This window comes from Vicugna pacos, chromosome 11 (assembly GCF_048564905.1).
Source record: "Vicugna pacos chromosome 11, VicPac4, whole genome shotgun sequence".
NCBI lineage: Eukaryota > Metazoa > Chordata > Mammalia > Artiodactyla > Camelidae > Vicugna > Vicugna pacos.
Window position 1 is genome coordinate 33,471,142 of NC_132997.1, and position 14,718 is coordinate 33,485,859.

Here is a 14,718-nt window from a genome sequence, read left to right on the forward strand (position 1 = left end):
TTAAAGGTACAACTAATGATAGAATGAAAAATATGAAAATCTCTTACAAAGAAAACTACAAAACATAATGAAGGAAAAATAAGAAGACCCGAATAAATGGAGGGATACAACAAATTCCGGGATAGGCAAGCTCAATATTATAACAGTATCAATTCTCTCCATCATGACATACAAATTCATAGCAATAACAAACAAAATCCCAGAGAAGCTAAATCTAAAATATGTGAAAATGCAAAGGGTAAGAAAAGACAAAACAATCCTGAAGAAAATAAGTAAGCCAGAAGAAATACCATATATCAAGTATAATTACCAATATACCACAATTAAGTGTGATACAAGCATAAGGATTTTCAGATCTATCAACAGAATGGAAGAAAAGTCCCAAAACAGACCCATACGTATATGTCACTCAATTTATGACAAGGGTAACAGAAGGATAATCACTTTAATAAATGGTGCTAGTTTAATTATAATAAGCATTTATTATTATCTTCAGTGTAAACAGAAACCTGCTTTAGATGATATATAGATCTAAATTTGAAAAATAAAATAATAAAAATTTTAGAAAATGCCATAGTGGTCATACCTTTATGACCTCAAGATAGGCAAAGATTTCTTAACCAGCACACAAATTATATTAATAATACTATAATATTAAGAACCTATCCTTATCAAAAGACAAAGAGAATAAAAATGCAACACACAGATAGGGAGAAAACATTTGGAATACATATGTCTGACAAAGAAGTCCCATCCCTAATACAGAAATTTTATAAATTAATCAGAGGGGAAAAGGCAGGCCATCTTGATAACAAAACTGACAGCCAACACTTCAATAGAAACTATGAAGGTGAGAAGGCACTGCATAAAAATTTCAATAGGCAATTTGCATAAATGAGAAAATCAAAATGGAAAGTCATTTTAAAGAGCTAGGAAAAATGCCACCAGAAATTTCCAAATCAGCAAAAATATTCTTCTGAAATGAATATATTTTCCAAATAAAGGTCGAAAAATTATCAACAGTACAGACAAAAAAATACTATAGTTACAAAATGACACCTGATGGAAGCACAAAACTGCAGGAAGGAAGAAAGCTGAAAATGGAATTTAGAGCAGCAAGTAACACATTTTGGAACCGGTGACACACACAAAAGTAAAATATATCAAAACAACAGCAAAAGGGTAATTAAATAGTTTTAAGATTCTTATATTATCTGTAAAGTGGTAAAGCACTAATTTAAAACAGACAAACTTAAGAATTCTATAGAGGAAAAACTCAATTCTTCTATTTTACTCTACTCACACTGTATTCTGGTCACAAATTTGTGGGAGTTCTTCCCACACCAAGCAATTAACTCAATTCTGACACTACAGCGTCAGATCCCAGGCTTAAGTCCCATAACACCACTCCCACTCTGATCAGACACCAATTGCAAGTCCAGATTGTCACCTGTGCATCTGGCTGTTGGACAGAAATCAGGGTTCCCACATCCTCCTCCTCTTTGGGGTCAATAATTTGATATAGGGGCTCATAGAATTTAGGGAAATACTTACTAGGTTAATGGTTTCTTATGAAAGGATACAACTCAGGAACACGACATACAGGGCAAGGATGGGGAAAGGGGTACAGAATTTTCATGCCCTCTCTGAGCTCACTACCCTCCCAGTACCTCTAATGTGTCAACAACCTGGAGGCTCTCTGGATCCTGTAAGTTCAGGGATTATAAAGGTTTCATTATACAGGCATGACTGATTAAATCCCTAGGCCATCGGTGAGGAATTCAGCCTCCAGCCCCTCACCCCTCCTTGGGGGTTGGGAGGTGGGGCTAAGTCACATGGTTGGTTCTCCTGATACCAGGTGCCTCACTGTTAAGGCAGTCCCAAAGTCACCTCATTAGCATAAACTCAGGTGTGGTCGAAAGGGGCCTGTTATAAATAACAAAAAAACAACAATTCCATCTTAATTGCTCTGGAGGTACTTCAGGAACTGGGAATAAAAGCTAAATATTACAACAGATGCCCCTATGCACTTATCACTTAGGATAGTATTAGAGTTCTAGGAGCTAAGTGCCAGGAACCCTGGAGGAAAACCAAAATATACATTTATTATATAAACAACATCACAAATGCAAATTGTAGTATCTAGAGTAAAAACTAAACAAATATACAACTGTACAACTAAAAAGCTTCTAGATCCAAAAAGAAAAAAATGCTTATCAAAAGGAGAGCAGATAAGTAAATTATAGTAACTTTATGTAGTGGAATACTATGCAGCAACACATGGAATAAACTACTAGTAAATCTAACGTATATATTGAATGGAAAAAGCCTCATATAAAGGTGTACACACTAATTCTACACATAGAGTTTCAATAACAGGCAAGATTAATGAAAAATGATAGAAAAGTGTCACATAGGGGAAGGGAAAGACTGGAAAAGTCATAAAGGAACCATAAAGGGGTGGTGGACATATTAAATATCTTGACCTAGTTGGCATCTTCCAGGATGCACATATGCATTAAAAATTTTAAAAGGGAGCAATACACCTACAATGAATGCACCTAACATACTTCACTGTATTATGATATAGCAAAAAAACAAAATTTAAAAAACCAGAATCCAGAAAAAGGAGGAAAATGGCACATGTGAACTAGTGAATAAATTTATAAAAGTAGCAAGAACTAGCTGCCAGTAAATTGACAGCCTGCAGCTGTAGGAGTTTGCGATTAGATAATTTATAGCTTCTGAAAGGAAAGGTTTGAAATTGTGACATTTTCTCAAATTGCTAATAAAGAACATGTAAATAAAATCTTTATATCTGTTGCTACAGCTATATTGTGAGTACCAAGGCCGAGGTTCCTTAACTACGAAAGAGGGACAGTACACTGATGAGAAGTAAGATAAGTTTATGAAGAGGTAAGGCGGAGAAAGATGATGAAATAAGCAACAGAATGCAAAAATCTTTTTGTGCCATTTTCAAAAGTAGTAGGCCCCTAATGACTAATGGAGAAAACTTCCAATAGCCTATCCAGCAAGGAGTTCTCACATTTCAAGTACCAACTTGGCAGATTCTACTTCATTCAGAACAGGCAACTTCCACTAGACTCAGACTCAAGAGATCTCAATTTTGTCAACCATCAAGCCGCATATTCTTCAAATGAACTGTTCTGTATACATCCTGGATATATATAAACTCTAATTAGATTATATATTAACAATGCCTACAACAGAAAGCTGTTGTAGGGCTGCTTTAGCTAATTTGGAAAATTTAGTTAATGTAGTATCCAGGCTCACAGTTAAGAACTCACCGTTAAAAAAGATACACACAATACAAGTAATTTCGCATATAGTAGCTCTGATTTTTAATGAAACTGTTAAAAAAAAGATTAAAAATATTCTTCATTAAGGAAAACAAAACACTGCAAATGACTTTCACAAAATACAGGATAGCGGAAAATGACTGAAGTAAATGTGAAGTTAGGGTAGTTACAGTAATAATAAAAATCCTTTTATATTTTGGTAGAAAATTATAAGCTTGAACCTGCACTTAAAATTAAATGATAATTAGTTAGTATCAGAATAAAAACAGGACACTGAGCTACTAGAAGGAGTAAATTTTAAAAGCATTTATCAAAAGTCATTTGGTAAATTGTATCAGTGACAAAATATTGCTTCAACTCTCAGTTAGGCCCCTTCTCACTAGTCTGTCCTTACAGGAGGATTATAATTCCTGCCGTCTTGCATTAAGCTGGGCCATATGACTTGCTCTGGTCAATGAAATGTGGTACAAGTGAAATGTGTCACTCCCAGTAGAAGTTCTCAGAGACATTTCCTTCATCCTTGACCCCAGCATGAAGAGTACATGTAACAGAGCCACAGCTTACTCATAAGTTCATGGACATGAGCAAAAAATAAATTTAGGGATTCTATGTTAAGACAGAACATTGCATTGTAAGCTGACTAACTCGGTGTCAAAAAAAAAACTAAACTAAACAAAATAAACCAATAAAGCACTAATGAACAACCAAGAAGAAAAAGTATTGCAAATAAACACACTGTGGGATGGAGGGATTAAAATCAAACAATAAATGAAAACAGGTTAAATCACCCAATGTAAAAAACAGTTATCTTAAGCTTAAAAATCCCACTTTTTCTTCTTTTTTGACCAGAAAAAAATCCTAAGAAAAACAAAACAGGATTTTATTTATATCTCTATTGTAAGACATGTAATAATATCTAAATTAAGTCTGTTTCAACTTATATAATTTTAAGAGTTTCTCCTTATAAGGAGCTATATATATCTCATTCTTCTTAGAGTCCTCAACTTCTGGTACACAATAGGGCACATAATAAATATTAACAGATGGTTACTGAATAAACGAATAAAGGGCCAATTAAGTTATGTTACAGTGAATACTAGCTGCAATGAAAGGGAGACTTATCTATGATAAAAATAGTTGTGGTCAAGTGGAACAGAGAGTTAGACACAGACCCACACTTATGTGGTTGTCAATGGATTTTTGAAAGGGTGCCAGTAACACACAAAGGGAAAAGGACAGTGTCTTCAGTAACTGGTGCTGGGAAAACTGAATATCCACATACAAAAGGCTAAAACTGGACCCTGATCTTGCACCACTCACAATAATTAACTTGAAATGGATCAAAGACTTAAACATAAGACCTGACATCATAAAATCCCTAGAAGAAAACATATGGAAGAAGCTCCTTGACACGGTTCTTGGCAATGATTTCTTGGATAAGACATCAAGAGCAGAGGCTGCAAAAGCTAAAATAAACAAGTAGAACTGCATCAAACTTAAGAGCTTTGGCACAGCAAAGGAAACAATCAATAAATTGAATAGGCAACCTATAGAATGTAAGAAAATATTCACAAAACATGTTCTTGACAATGGTTAGTATCCAAAATATATAAAGAACTCATACCACTTAAAAGCAAAAAAGCAAGTAATGCAATTTAAGAATGGACAAAGGACCTCAATAAACATTTTCCTAAAGAAATGCAAATGGCCAGCAGGTATATGAGAAGGTGCTCAAAATCACTAGCTATCAAATGCAAGTCAAAGATACCACCTTACGCCTGTGAAAACAGCTATTATCTTTAAAAAGACAAGAGATAAATGCTGGCAAGGATGTAGAGAAAAGGGAAGACTTGTGCATTGTTGGTAGGAATGTAAATTGGTGCAGCCACTATGGAAAACACTATGGAGGCTCCTCAAAAAACTTAAAATAGAACTACTATACAATCTAGCAATTCCACTTCTGGGTATACACCCAAAAGAAGCAAAATCACTATCCCTAAAAGAAATCTGCACCCTCATACTCACTGCAGCATTACTTACAATAGCCAAGACATGGAAATAGCCTAAGAGGTCCAACAACAGATGAATGACTAAAGAAAATGTAATGGATACATACAATGGAATACTATTCAGCCATAAAAAGGAAATCCTGCCTTTGGCAACAATGTGGATGGACCTTGAGAGCATTATACTAAGTGAAGAAAGTCAGACAATGAAAGACAAATAGTATATGGTACCACTTATATGTGGAATCTAAAAATAACAACAATAAAATCAATAAAAGCCAATTTCAATCATACAGAATGAAATGGGAGTTGCTAGGGGGTTGCCAAGGGCTGGGGAAGCAGGGAAGTGGAATGATGTTAAGTCGAAAGACATAAATTTTCAGTTATAATAAGAATAAGTTTGGAGGATCTAATGTGCAGTATGCTGACTATAATTATACAGCACTGTAAACTTGAAAGTTGCTGAGAACAGATCTTAAGCATTCTCACCAACCAAAAAAAGAAAACAAAACAGTTAACCATGTGAGATGATGGATGTGTCAATCACCTTGATCTTGGTAATCATTCTACAATGTATGTGTGTCATATTATCACATTGCACACTTAAAATATGTACAACTATATTTGTTGATTATTTTCAATAAAGTTAAAAAAATTGAGGTCAATTTCTTTAAGTTTGAAACAGTGTAAAATATAAGAAAATTAAATGAAACATGGAGAAGAAATCTGATCCCTATGTGTAAAACAAGTAATTGTACTGACTCCTTGTTTTATCTTAATGATACCTTTGAGATTTCCTCAGATAATGTAATTTGTCATTGTCACCTCTTTCTTTGTGATTTTTGTCATTTTGATTGAAGTGTAACATATAGACAAAAACAATGCACAAGTGTACCTAAGTGTACAGATAGCTCAATGAATTTTCACACAGTGAACACACCCAGATAACCAGCATCCAGATCAAAAAACAAACCTTAAATCCAGAAGTTCCCTCATGCCCCATCTCACATCTACACTCTAGGCTATTCTCACATGGTAATCACTATAACAAACCATTATACATACTTAGATGTCTAAAATGAAAAGTCAGAAAACACCAAATGGAGACACTGGCAAGAATATAAAGCAACTGGAACCTTCCTATCTTACCAGTGGGAGTATAAGTAAATATAAACACTTTGGAAAAACATTTGGGAATTCCTACTAAAGCTGTATGTAGTAGTTCCCCTCCTAATTATATACCCAACAATAACTGAAAAAAATAAATAGGTGTGTCATCATTCCCATTCCCCTCTATTTGTACATGTAGAAAATCCAAATAATGTATAGATGTATTATTTGATGTAATAAATAACTATAGAAAAATTGTTAGACACAAGGTCAATATATAAAAAATAACATCAGCAACAAGTAATAAAAATGCAATTATGGATATGTATATATTAACAAAAACACAAAAATACATGGAAGTAAATCAATATTAAATACTAAATGAGTAACTACATACAAGCACATTAATAGATATGCAAGAACTCGACAATTAATTTTAAAATTAATAAATACATAAATGTAGGAAACAAACCACACTCGCGGATTAGAAATTCAGTATTAAAAAATAAGCAATTTTCCCCAATTTTTTTATAATTGTTCAGTGCCTTTTAATACACAGCAATTAAGTACACAATATAAAGTGATATTTTGACATTACAGTTTCAGATGAAGACAGTCTCCCAATTTATTCTACTTTTCTAGTTAAAATTTATGATGTAGAACAAATTTGAATTTTGCAGTTTGGAGATTCCATGTTTTCTTCTGAATCTGTCTCTTCTGTCTTGTGCATGTACACTTTCCCCACGTGTTTCAAAATGTTCTGATGTTTAGTCTAATTTTCCCTCAAGGTGTTTTGTATGTGTCATACCTTTATTTTTATGTTGGTTCAACAGAAACTTTCATTTTTAAAAACTGGTAAAGAAAAAGTGCAGAAATACAATACAACCTTTAAAGAATGATTTTCATCTTTCCTCTGCCACCTCCCACCTAGTATTAAATCTTATCTTCTTGGTCAGTACATTAGTCCTTATACCTTTTCATGTAGGAGCCATATTGTTAATTTAAAATTATTTATTTATTGCTTATATGATTTTTGTTTGCATTATTCCACTGTTATATTTTTTCTGTTAAAATACTTAGGTGTCTTGGGTTGGAGTTGAACACCTATTTTTTTCCTACTAAAGTTAATGGAAATACATGTTTTTCCATTTATCAGCTTTTCCCTTAGAGGCGGAATTTTCTGGAATGGATTAAAGTCACCAGGTGGGAGATAGATATACTTTCATCATCTCCCCAAGAGCTTTTAGACAGTTTCTGTGTCTGTCATTTTTCCAGTTCCCATTACCTATTGCTCTTCTAATTTGTCACCCCATAATCAGCCCCTTACCTGTCTTGATATATTACAGATGTTCAACATTTATTATGTTAGGATTGAGTCTGCTTGAAAGTAACAGATAACTCAACAAACTGCTGTCTAAATAAGATTTTCCCGCCTGTGTATAACAGGAAGGCACTCCAAGATTTGTGCAGCAGCTTGAATATGTCCTAACGAACAAGATTTCTTTTCTTTTTTTTTTTAAATTTATTTAGTATTTTTAGGGGGAAGGTAATTTGGTTTGTTTAGCTTTATAAAAATTAATTCAAAAAGATACATACATCTTGCTATTAACAGCAACATTATTTATAATTGCCAAGATATGGAAGCATCCTAAGTGCACATCAGTAGTTGAACAGATAATGAGGATATAGCATACATATATGTAATGGAATACAACTCACCTGTAAGAAAAAAGGATACTTTGCCATTTGCGGCCTTTCCTTCACTATTTTTTTCACTTCAAAACCCAGGATTTTATAACTGGCATAAACATTTCCATTGCATTAAAAACAACAAAATACCTACAAATAAACTTAACCAAGGAGGTTACCTATACTCTGAAAGCCAAAATGACACAAATAAATGGAGAGATTTCTTGTACTCTTGGACTGGAAGGATCAACACTATCAAAACGGCCACACTACCCAAAGCAATCCACAGATCCAACACAACCCCCGTCAAAATACTCACGACATTCCTCACAGAACTAGAACAAACAATTCCAAAATTTATAAGGAACCACAAAAGACCCCGAACAGCCAAAGCAATCTTTTGTAGGTCTTTTTTTTTTTTTTCCTCTTTCTTCTTTTTGTTCTCTTTTCTTATAGTTTGATGACTAGAGAAGGTCGTTTAACATTTGTTGTAAAGCTGGTTTGGTGGTGCTGAGATCTTTTAGCTTTTGTTTATCTGTGAAGCTTTTGATTTCTCCATCAAGTCTGAACAAGAGCCTTGCTGGATAGAGTATTCTTGGTTGTAAGTTTCCCCCTCTCATCACTAAATATATCGTGCCACTCCCTTCTGGCCTGTAGAGTTTCTGCTGAAAAATCAGCTGATAACCTTATGGGAGTTCCCTTGTATGTTATTTGTTGCTTTTCTCTTGTTAATTTTAATATTTTCTCCCTACCCTTAATTGTTGTCAATTTGATGACTATTTGCCTTGGTGTGTTCCTCTTTGGGTTGATCCTGTGTGGTACTCTCTGCGCTTCCTGGACTTGGGTGACTGTTTCCTTTCGCAAGTTGGGGAAGTTTTCAGTGATCATCTCTCCAAAAATTTTCTCAGGTCTTTCTATCTCTCTTCTCTTTCTGGGACACCTATAATTTGAATATTAGAGTGCTTCATGTTGTCCCACAGTTCTCTTAAACTATCCTCATTCCTTTTTATTCTTTTTTCTGTTGTTCTGAAGTAGTGATTTCCACTAATCTGTCTTCTAGCTCACTGATCTGTTCTGTCTTATTTAGTCTACTATTGGTTCCTTCTAGTGTGTTATTCATTTCAGTGATTTTGTTCTTCAACTCTGTTTGGGTATTCTTTATATTTTCCAACTCTTTGCTAAAAACTTCGCTCTGTGTATCTATACTCCTCTTGAGTTCTCTGAACATCTTCACCATCATTAAACTCTTTCTCAGATAAATTGCTTATCTCCTCTTCACTTATTTCTTCTTCTGGGATTTTAGCTTGTGCCTTGGTCTGGGAGATATTCCTTTGCTGCCTCATATCATCTATCTTTCTATATGTTTGTGGATTCCTTCCACAGGCTTTGGGATTATTGTTTTCTTATTTCTAGTATCTGCCCCTGGTGGATGAGGCTGAACTAGAGGCTTATGTAGGTTTCCTGGCAGGAGGAGCCAGTGTCTGCCCACTGCTGGGTGAAGCTTTGTCCTGGACCTCTGGTGGGTACAGCTGTGCCTAGAGGCCTTCATGGCTTAGGAAGTCTGCTGATGGGTTCCCACCCTGTATGTTGTTTGGCCTGTTTGCAGCTTCCTTACAGGCTGTTGGGTGGGGCTATGTCTTGGTGCTAATGATCCCATCAAGACGTCAGCCTCCAGGAAAGCTCTTGTAGATGAACACTCCCAAAATGTCCTCCACCAGCTTTTATGTTCCCTGGGCAAGCTGCAGCCGTCCCACACATCCTGAGAAGACCCTCCAAATCTAGCAGGCAGGCCTGGACCAGGTTCTTAAGAAATCACTGCCTCTGACCTTGGACCTGGCGCACACAAGTTTCCATGTAAGCTTCCCAGATGAATGGAGTCTCCTTTTCCACCAGTCCCGTGGGGCTCCCATCACCAAGCCCCACTGGCCTTCAAAACCAGATGTCCTGGGGTCTCTTTCTCTTCCCAATGCTGGAACCTGAGTTGGGAAGCCTGATGTAGGGCTTAGGGCTCTCACTCCCGTGGGAGGGCCTCTGCAACTTAGCAAATCTTCAGCTTGTGGGTCACCCACCTGGGGGGTATGGGGCCCAATTATATCGCAAGCACGACCCTCCTACCATCTTGCCGTGGTTCTTCTTTATGTTTCCAGTCACAGAAGATCTTTTTTTGCTAGGTTCCAGTCTTTTTTTTCGATGGTTGTTTAGCATGCAGTCGTGGATTTGAGGTAGTCATAAGGAGAGGTGAGCTCGTGGTCCTACCATTCCGCCATCTTGACCCAGTTTTTCCCAAATTTATTTATAGATTCGCTTCAACTCCAAAGAAAGTCCCAGCAGGTTATTTTGTGAATCCTAACAACATATATGCGAATGAGAAGTTTCAATAAGAGCCAGGATCCTGCTGAAGAAGAAAAAATGTAGAAGGATGTACAGTACTAAACGTAAAGACCTTTAATCAAATGTGGTACTGAGACAAAGCAAAGGAACAGACTAGAGTCCAAAAAAAACCAAGACACAGATATATACATTATGATGACATACATCACACAGAAAACAGTGGGTTAAATCATTTTTCAAAAATGATTCTAGATAAATTATATGGGAAAAAAGTAACCTGATGTCTACCACATACAAAAATGAACATCAGTTCCATTAAAGTAGGCATAAATGTGAAAGCCAAAATAATAAATATTTTTAAAATTACAAAGGAGATTTTATGACCTTGGAGTAGGAAAATCAATTTTAAACAGGACACAAATAACACAAACACTAACAAACTTACTAAATTAACCTAGGAATTGGCCAACTTTTTTATGTAAAGAGCCAGAGAGGAAATATCTTAGGCTTTGAGGGCCCAGTGGTCTCTGTCACTTCACTAATCAATTCCACCACTAAAGCCACAGATTATATGTAAACGAATCAGCAGGGAGGTAATAGGGATAGTGAGAGGGGCACAAGGGAAACTTCAGGAGGGCTAGTAATGTTCGTTTTAACTTATGTGTTAGTTACATCAGCACCGGATTTGCAATAATTAATTGAGTTCTATACCTAAGATTAGTGGACTTTTCTATAAATCTACTACTCATTAGAAATGATTTATAAAAAGTTAAAATACATTTAAATTTGTTGATCCAAGAAGACATCAGAATAGAAACTGAAGCCTGCATAGAAAAAAAAAAGCACTACATATTGATACTTGGATTCTGCAGCCAAAGTGGTACACAGAGGGAAGTTATATCCTTAAATGCATATACATCAAAGCTTTAAAATAAACTCAATTTCAACAAAAAAGTTGGAGAAAAAAAAACAGCCTATAAACAAAAATATTTGAAGGAAGGAGTAAAGGTAAAAGTAGATGTTAATGAAAATTGTAGGGAATATCAATGAAAACAAAAGTTGGTTCCTTGAAAGACTGATAAATACACATCTGTGATAAAAATCAGTCCAAAGAAGGGCACAAATGAAAAACGGTTAGAAATAAAAAGCAACAGATAAAACATTTTTAAATGATAATACTATGGATAAGTTTATGGAAAAAAATACTGACAAAAGAATTATGCAGGAGCATCCATGTTGCTGCAAATGGCATCATGTTGTTGGTTTTTATGGCTCCTGGAGAATGTCATTCTAAGTGAAATAAGCCAGAAAGAGAAAGAAAAATACCATATGAGATCGCTCATATGTGGAATCTAAAAAACAAAAACAAAAACAAAGCATAAATACAGGACAGAAATAGACTCATAGACAGAAAATCCAGACTTGTGGTTGCCAGGGGGGTGGAGGGTGGGAAGGGATAGACTGGGATTTCAAAATTGTAGAATAGATAAACATGATTACACTGTATAGCACAGGGAAATATACACAAAATGTTATGATAACTCACAGAGAAAAAAATGTGACAATGAGTGTGTATATGTCCATGAATGACTGAAAAATTGTGCTGAACACTGGAATTTGACACAACATTGTAAAATGATTAAAATCAATAAAAAATGTTAAAAAAAAGTTTGAAAGCACTAAAAAAAAAAGAATTATGCAAATCATTAACAAGTGGGGCTTGTTTCAGAACACAAAAATTTGTTATTAAGAAATGTGGAAATATCTCCCAAAGAATGTTAAGAAGGCATTTGGCAAAATTAAACTCATTTTTAATGCAATAAGACTTAATGGATACTTGGTGAACATGACAAAATCTACCCAGTCCAAGCCAGCAGCATGCATAAAATGGAGCATGGCGGGCTTTCCTTACTCCCACCTATTCTGTTAGTCCTTTGTCAGGAAGCGTTACCCTTTTATCGTGCTCCTTATTTTTTTTACAGATGGACAAAATAAAATTAGATCCTTTGATCACATTATAGACTGGATTAAGGTACTAAAAAAATTTTTTTTTAAGTTTGGTATTTTGAGACAAAATACAAAAAAATTCATTAGGTCCCTGGGGTAAGGAAAACAAGAATGAAAAATAGAAGGCACAAAAGGGTTGTATCACAATATAATGTTTCAGGAAATATACCATTAAAAGACAGATGTATAAATGAGAAAAGATAATTAGTAACAATTTATAAAAAAAAAGATTCCCATTTAAAATACATAAGGAATGCCTGCAAAACTCAGAAGAAAAACACCTCAAAAGGCGTAAATTTATGAAAGTTGCAAAATCTCAATAATGAGTCACAAAATTAAAGTTCTTCATCCATTACTCTAGAAATAATTTTTGTATCTGGAGAGCAGGGATGAAAAGTAGTCTTCTAATGAACAACAATGGACCTAGAAAAATCAGAACTCCTCATACCGTATAACTCAAAAATATTATTCATAGAACTGCAGAGCAGTGATTCTTAAATTTAGTGGGTATCAGCACACACAGATTGCTGAGCCTCACCCCTGATTTTCTCTTTCAGTAGTAGGTTTGAGATAGGGCATGAGAATCTGCATTTCAAACAAGTTTCCACGTGATGCTACTGCTTCTGGTCAAAGAACCTCACTTGGAAAAGCACTGCTCTAGAGTCTGAAGATACACTTGTACTTGTACAGACAGAATGACAAGGATATTCACAGCAGCACTGTTTATCCTACTGAAAAATGGAAATTACCTAAGTGTCTACCAATAAAATATATATTTAGGATGGGAATACACAGCATTAAAAGGAATAAACTACATATGGATAATCTCAAATAACTGATGCATTGGGGGGAAATGTGTATCATATATACATTAGAATTTACATATTTTTAAAAAAACATTCAAAACAATGAACAATATTGTTCAGCTATCTACATTTTTTTTTTAGTGTACATACAAGGATAAAATGATAAGACTAGGAGAACTTGGAACTAAACTAGGAACTAAACTCTGGGGACCAATGAGGAAAACACTGAGAAAAAGCCATCAGAAGAATGATATCAGAAGTAGACAAAGGAGGCTTTACAGGAGAGAGTAATCAGTACAATAATGTAACAGCTGTTCAAGGAAGGCAACAATTAAGTCATTGGTGACCTTTACCTGGATAGATTCTGAAGAGTGGAGAGGAAGAACCAAAACAGAATGCTATAGGATGAAATATGACTGAGAAGCTAAGAAACATTTACCAGAGAATTTAACTTTGAAACAGGATTAGTAAGCACAGTTTGGCTAAGATAAAATAGTTTTGTAATAGGCATGCCGGCCATTTACCCCTCTAAACATACTAGGTTTTATACCAGAATTAAATAAGACCATCATAAAATTGCCTGTTTGAACCATCTCCTGGACCCTTTTACTCACAGGAAGGAATGGTTTGAGGGATTCATTTCAGGGCTGTCTCTGAAAAATCACTCCCTATGTTTCCCTATGTTAAGACCAAAAAGGATATCTTCCAGTTAAGTCCTTCTGTCTTGAAAGGAATCTGTATCCAAAATATAGTGTCTCCCTTTCCATCATGGTTATCAAAAACATCAGAAACATATTTATAGGTCTACTTAGAAACCCTATATTATGTAATGATATGTGCAGGTCAACTTACAAACTCTACATAATGATCAGTATATATCTATAAGCCAATTCAACCTTGCTATTGATCTGTTACTTTATATTTTCTATGAAGTTCAATTTTTATCTTTTACTAATTTCCCATTTTAACATTTGGACTCTTACAAATCTCACAAAGTCCATTGTTAAATAAAGGAATGAATGAACAGACTTACCTGGGATTTATTCATTTTCTTCTGTTCTTGGAAAAATGTAGACAACACTGAAGATATGCTGGTTTAGAAGACAAGGAGTGGGGTCATGAAAGATCTGGCCTGCCTGGAAGCTCCTGAATTCTCCTTCCCTATAAAGCTAAACACACCAGTAGATAAGGAAAACTGTAAAAGTCTGTTTGACCTTCAGAAGAGACAGGGAGATAGCTGGTGAAAGACCACGTATATAATATGACTAATATAACCATGTAGCTCTTGGGCATAAAATTTTTCAGAGCCAAAATTTGCTTCCAAAGAATTTTTTTAAACAGTTTAAAATCTCCCTTGGTGTTCACAAAAAACTTTTAAGTGATAAAGTTGGTTAAAACAAGTAACTATATAATGAAGGAACATTAACACTTCACCAAACCTATTCTAAA

The 14,718-nt window shown here is 34.9% G+C and overlaps 1 protein-coding gene across 1 annotated transcript in view; it reads right to left on the minus strand.

Moving 5' to 3' along the window:
- LOC102543860 (uncharacterized) overlaps positions 1-14,718 on the minus strand; it is a 67,494-nt gene that overhangs the window by 24,023 nt on the left and 28,753 nt on the right. The window contains exon 4 of the mRNA XM_072971073.1: positions 14,303-14,438. Coding sequence (XP_072827174.1) covers positions 14,303-14,317 — 15 coding nt within the window. The 5' untranslated portion in view covers positions 14,318-14,438. The remainder of the gene's footprint in view (positions 1-14,302; positions 14,439-14,718) is intronic.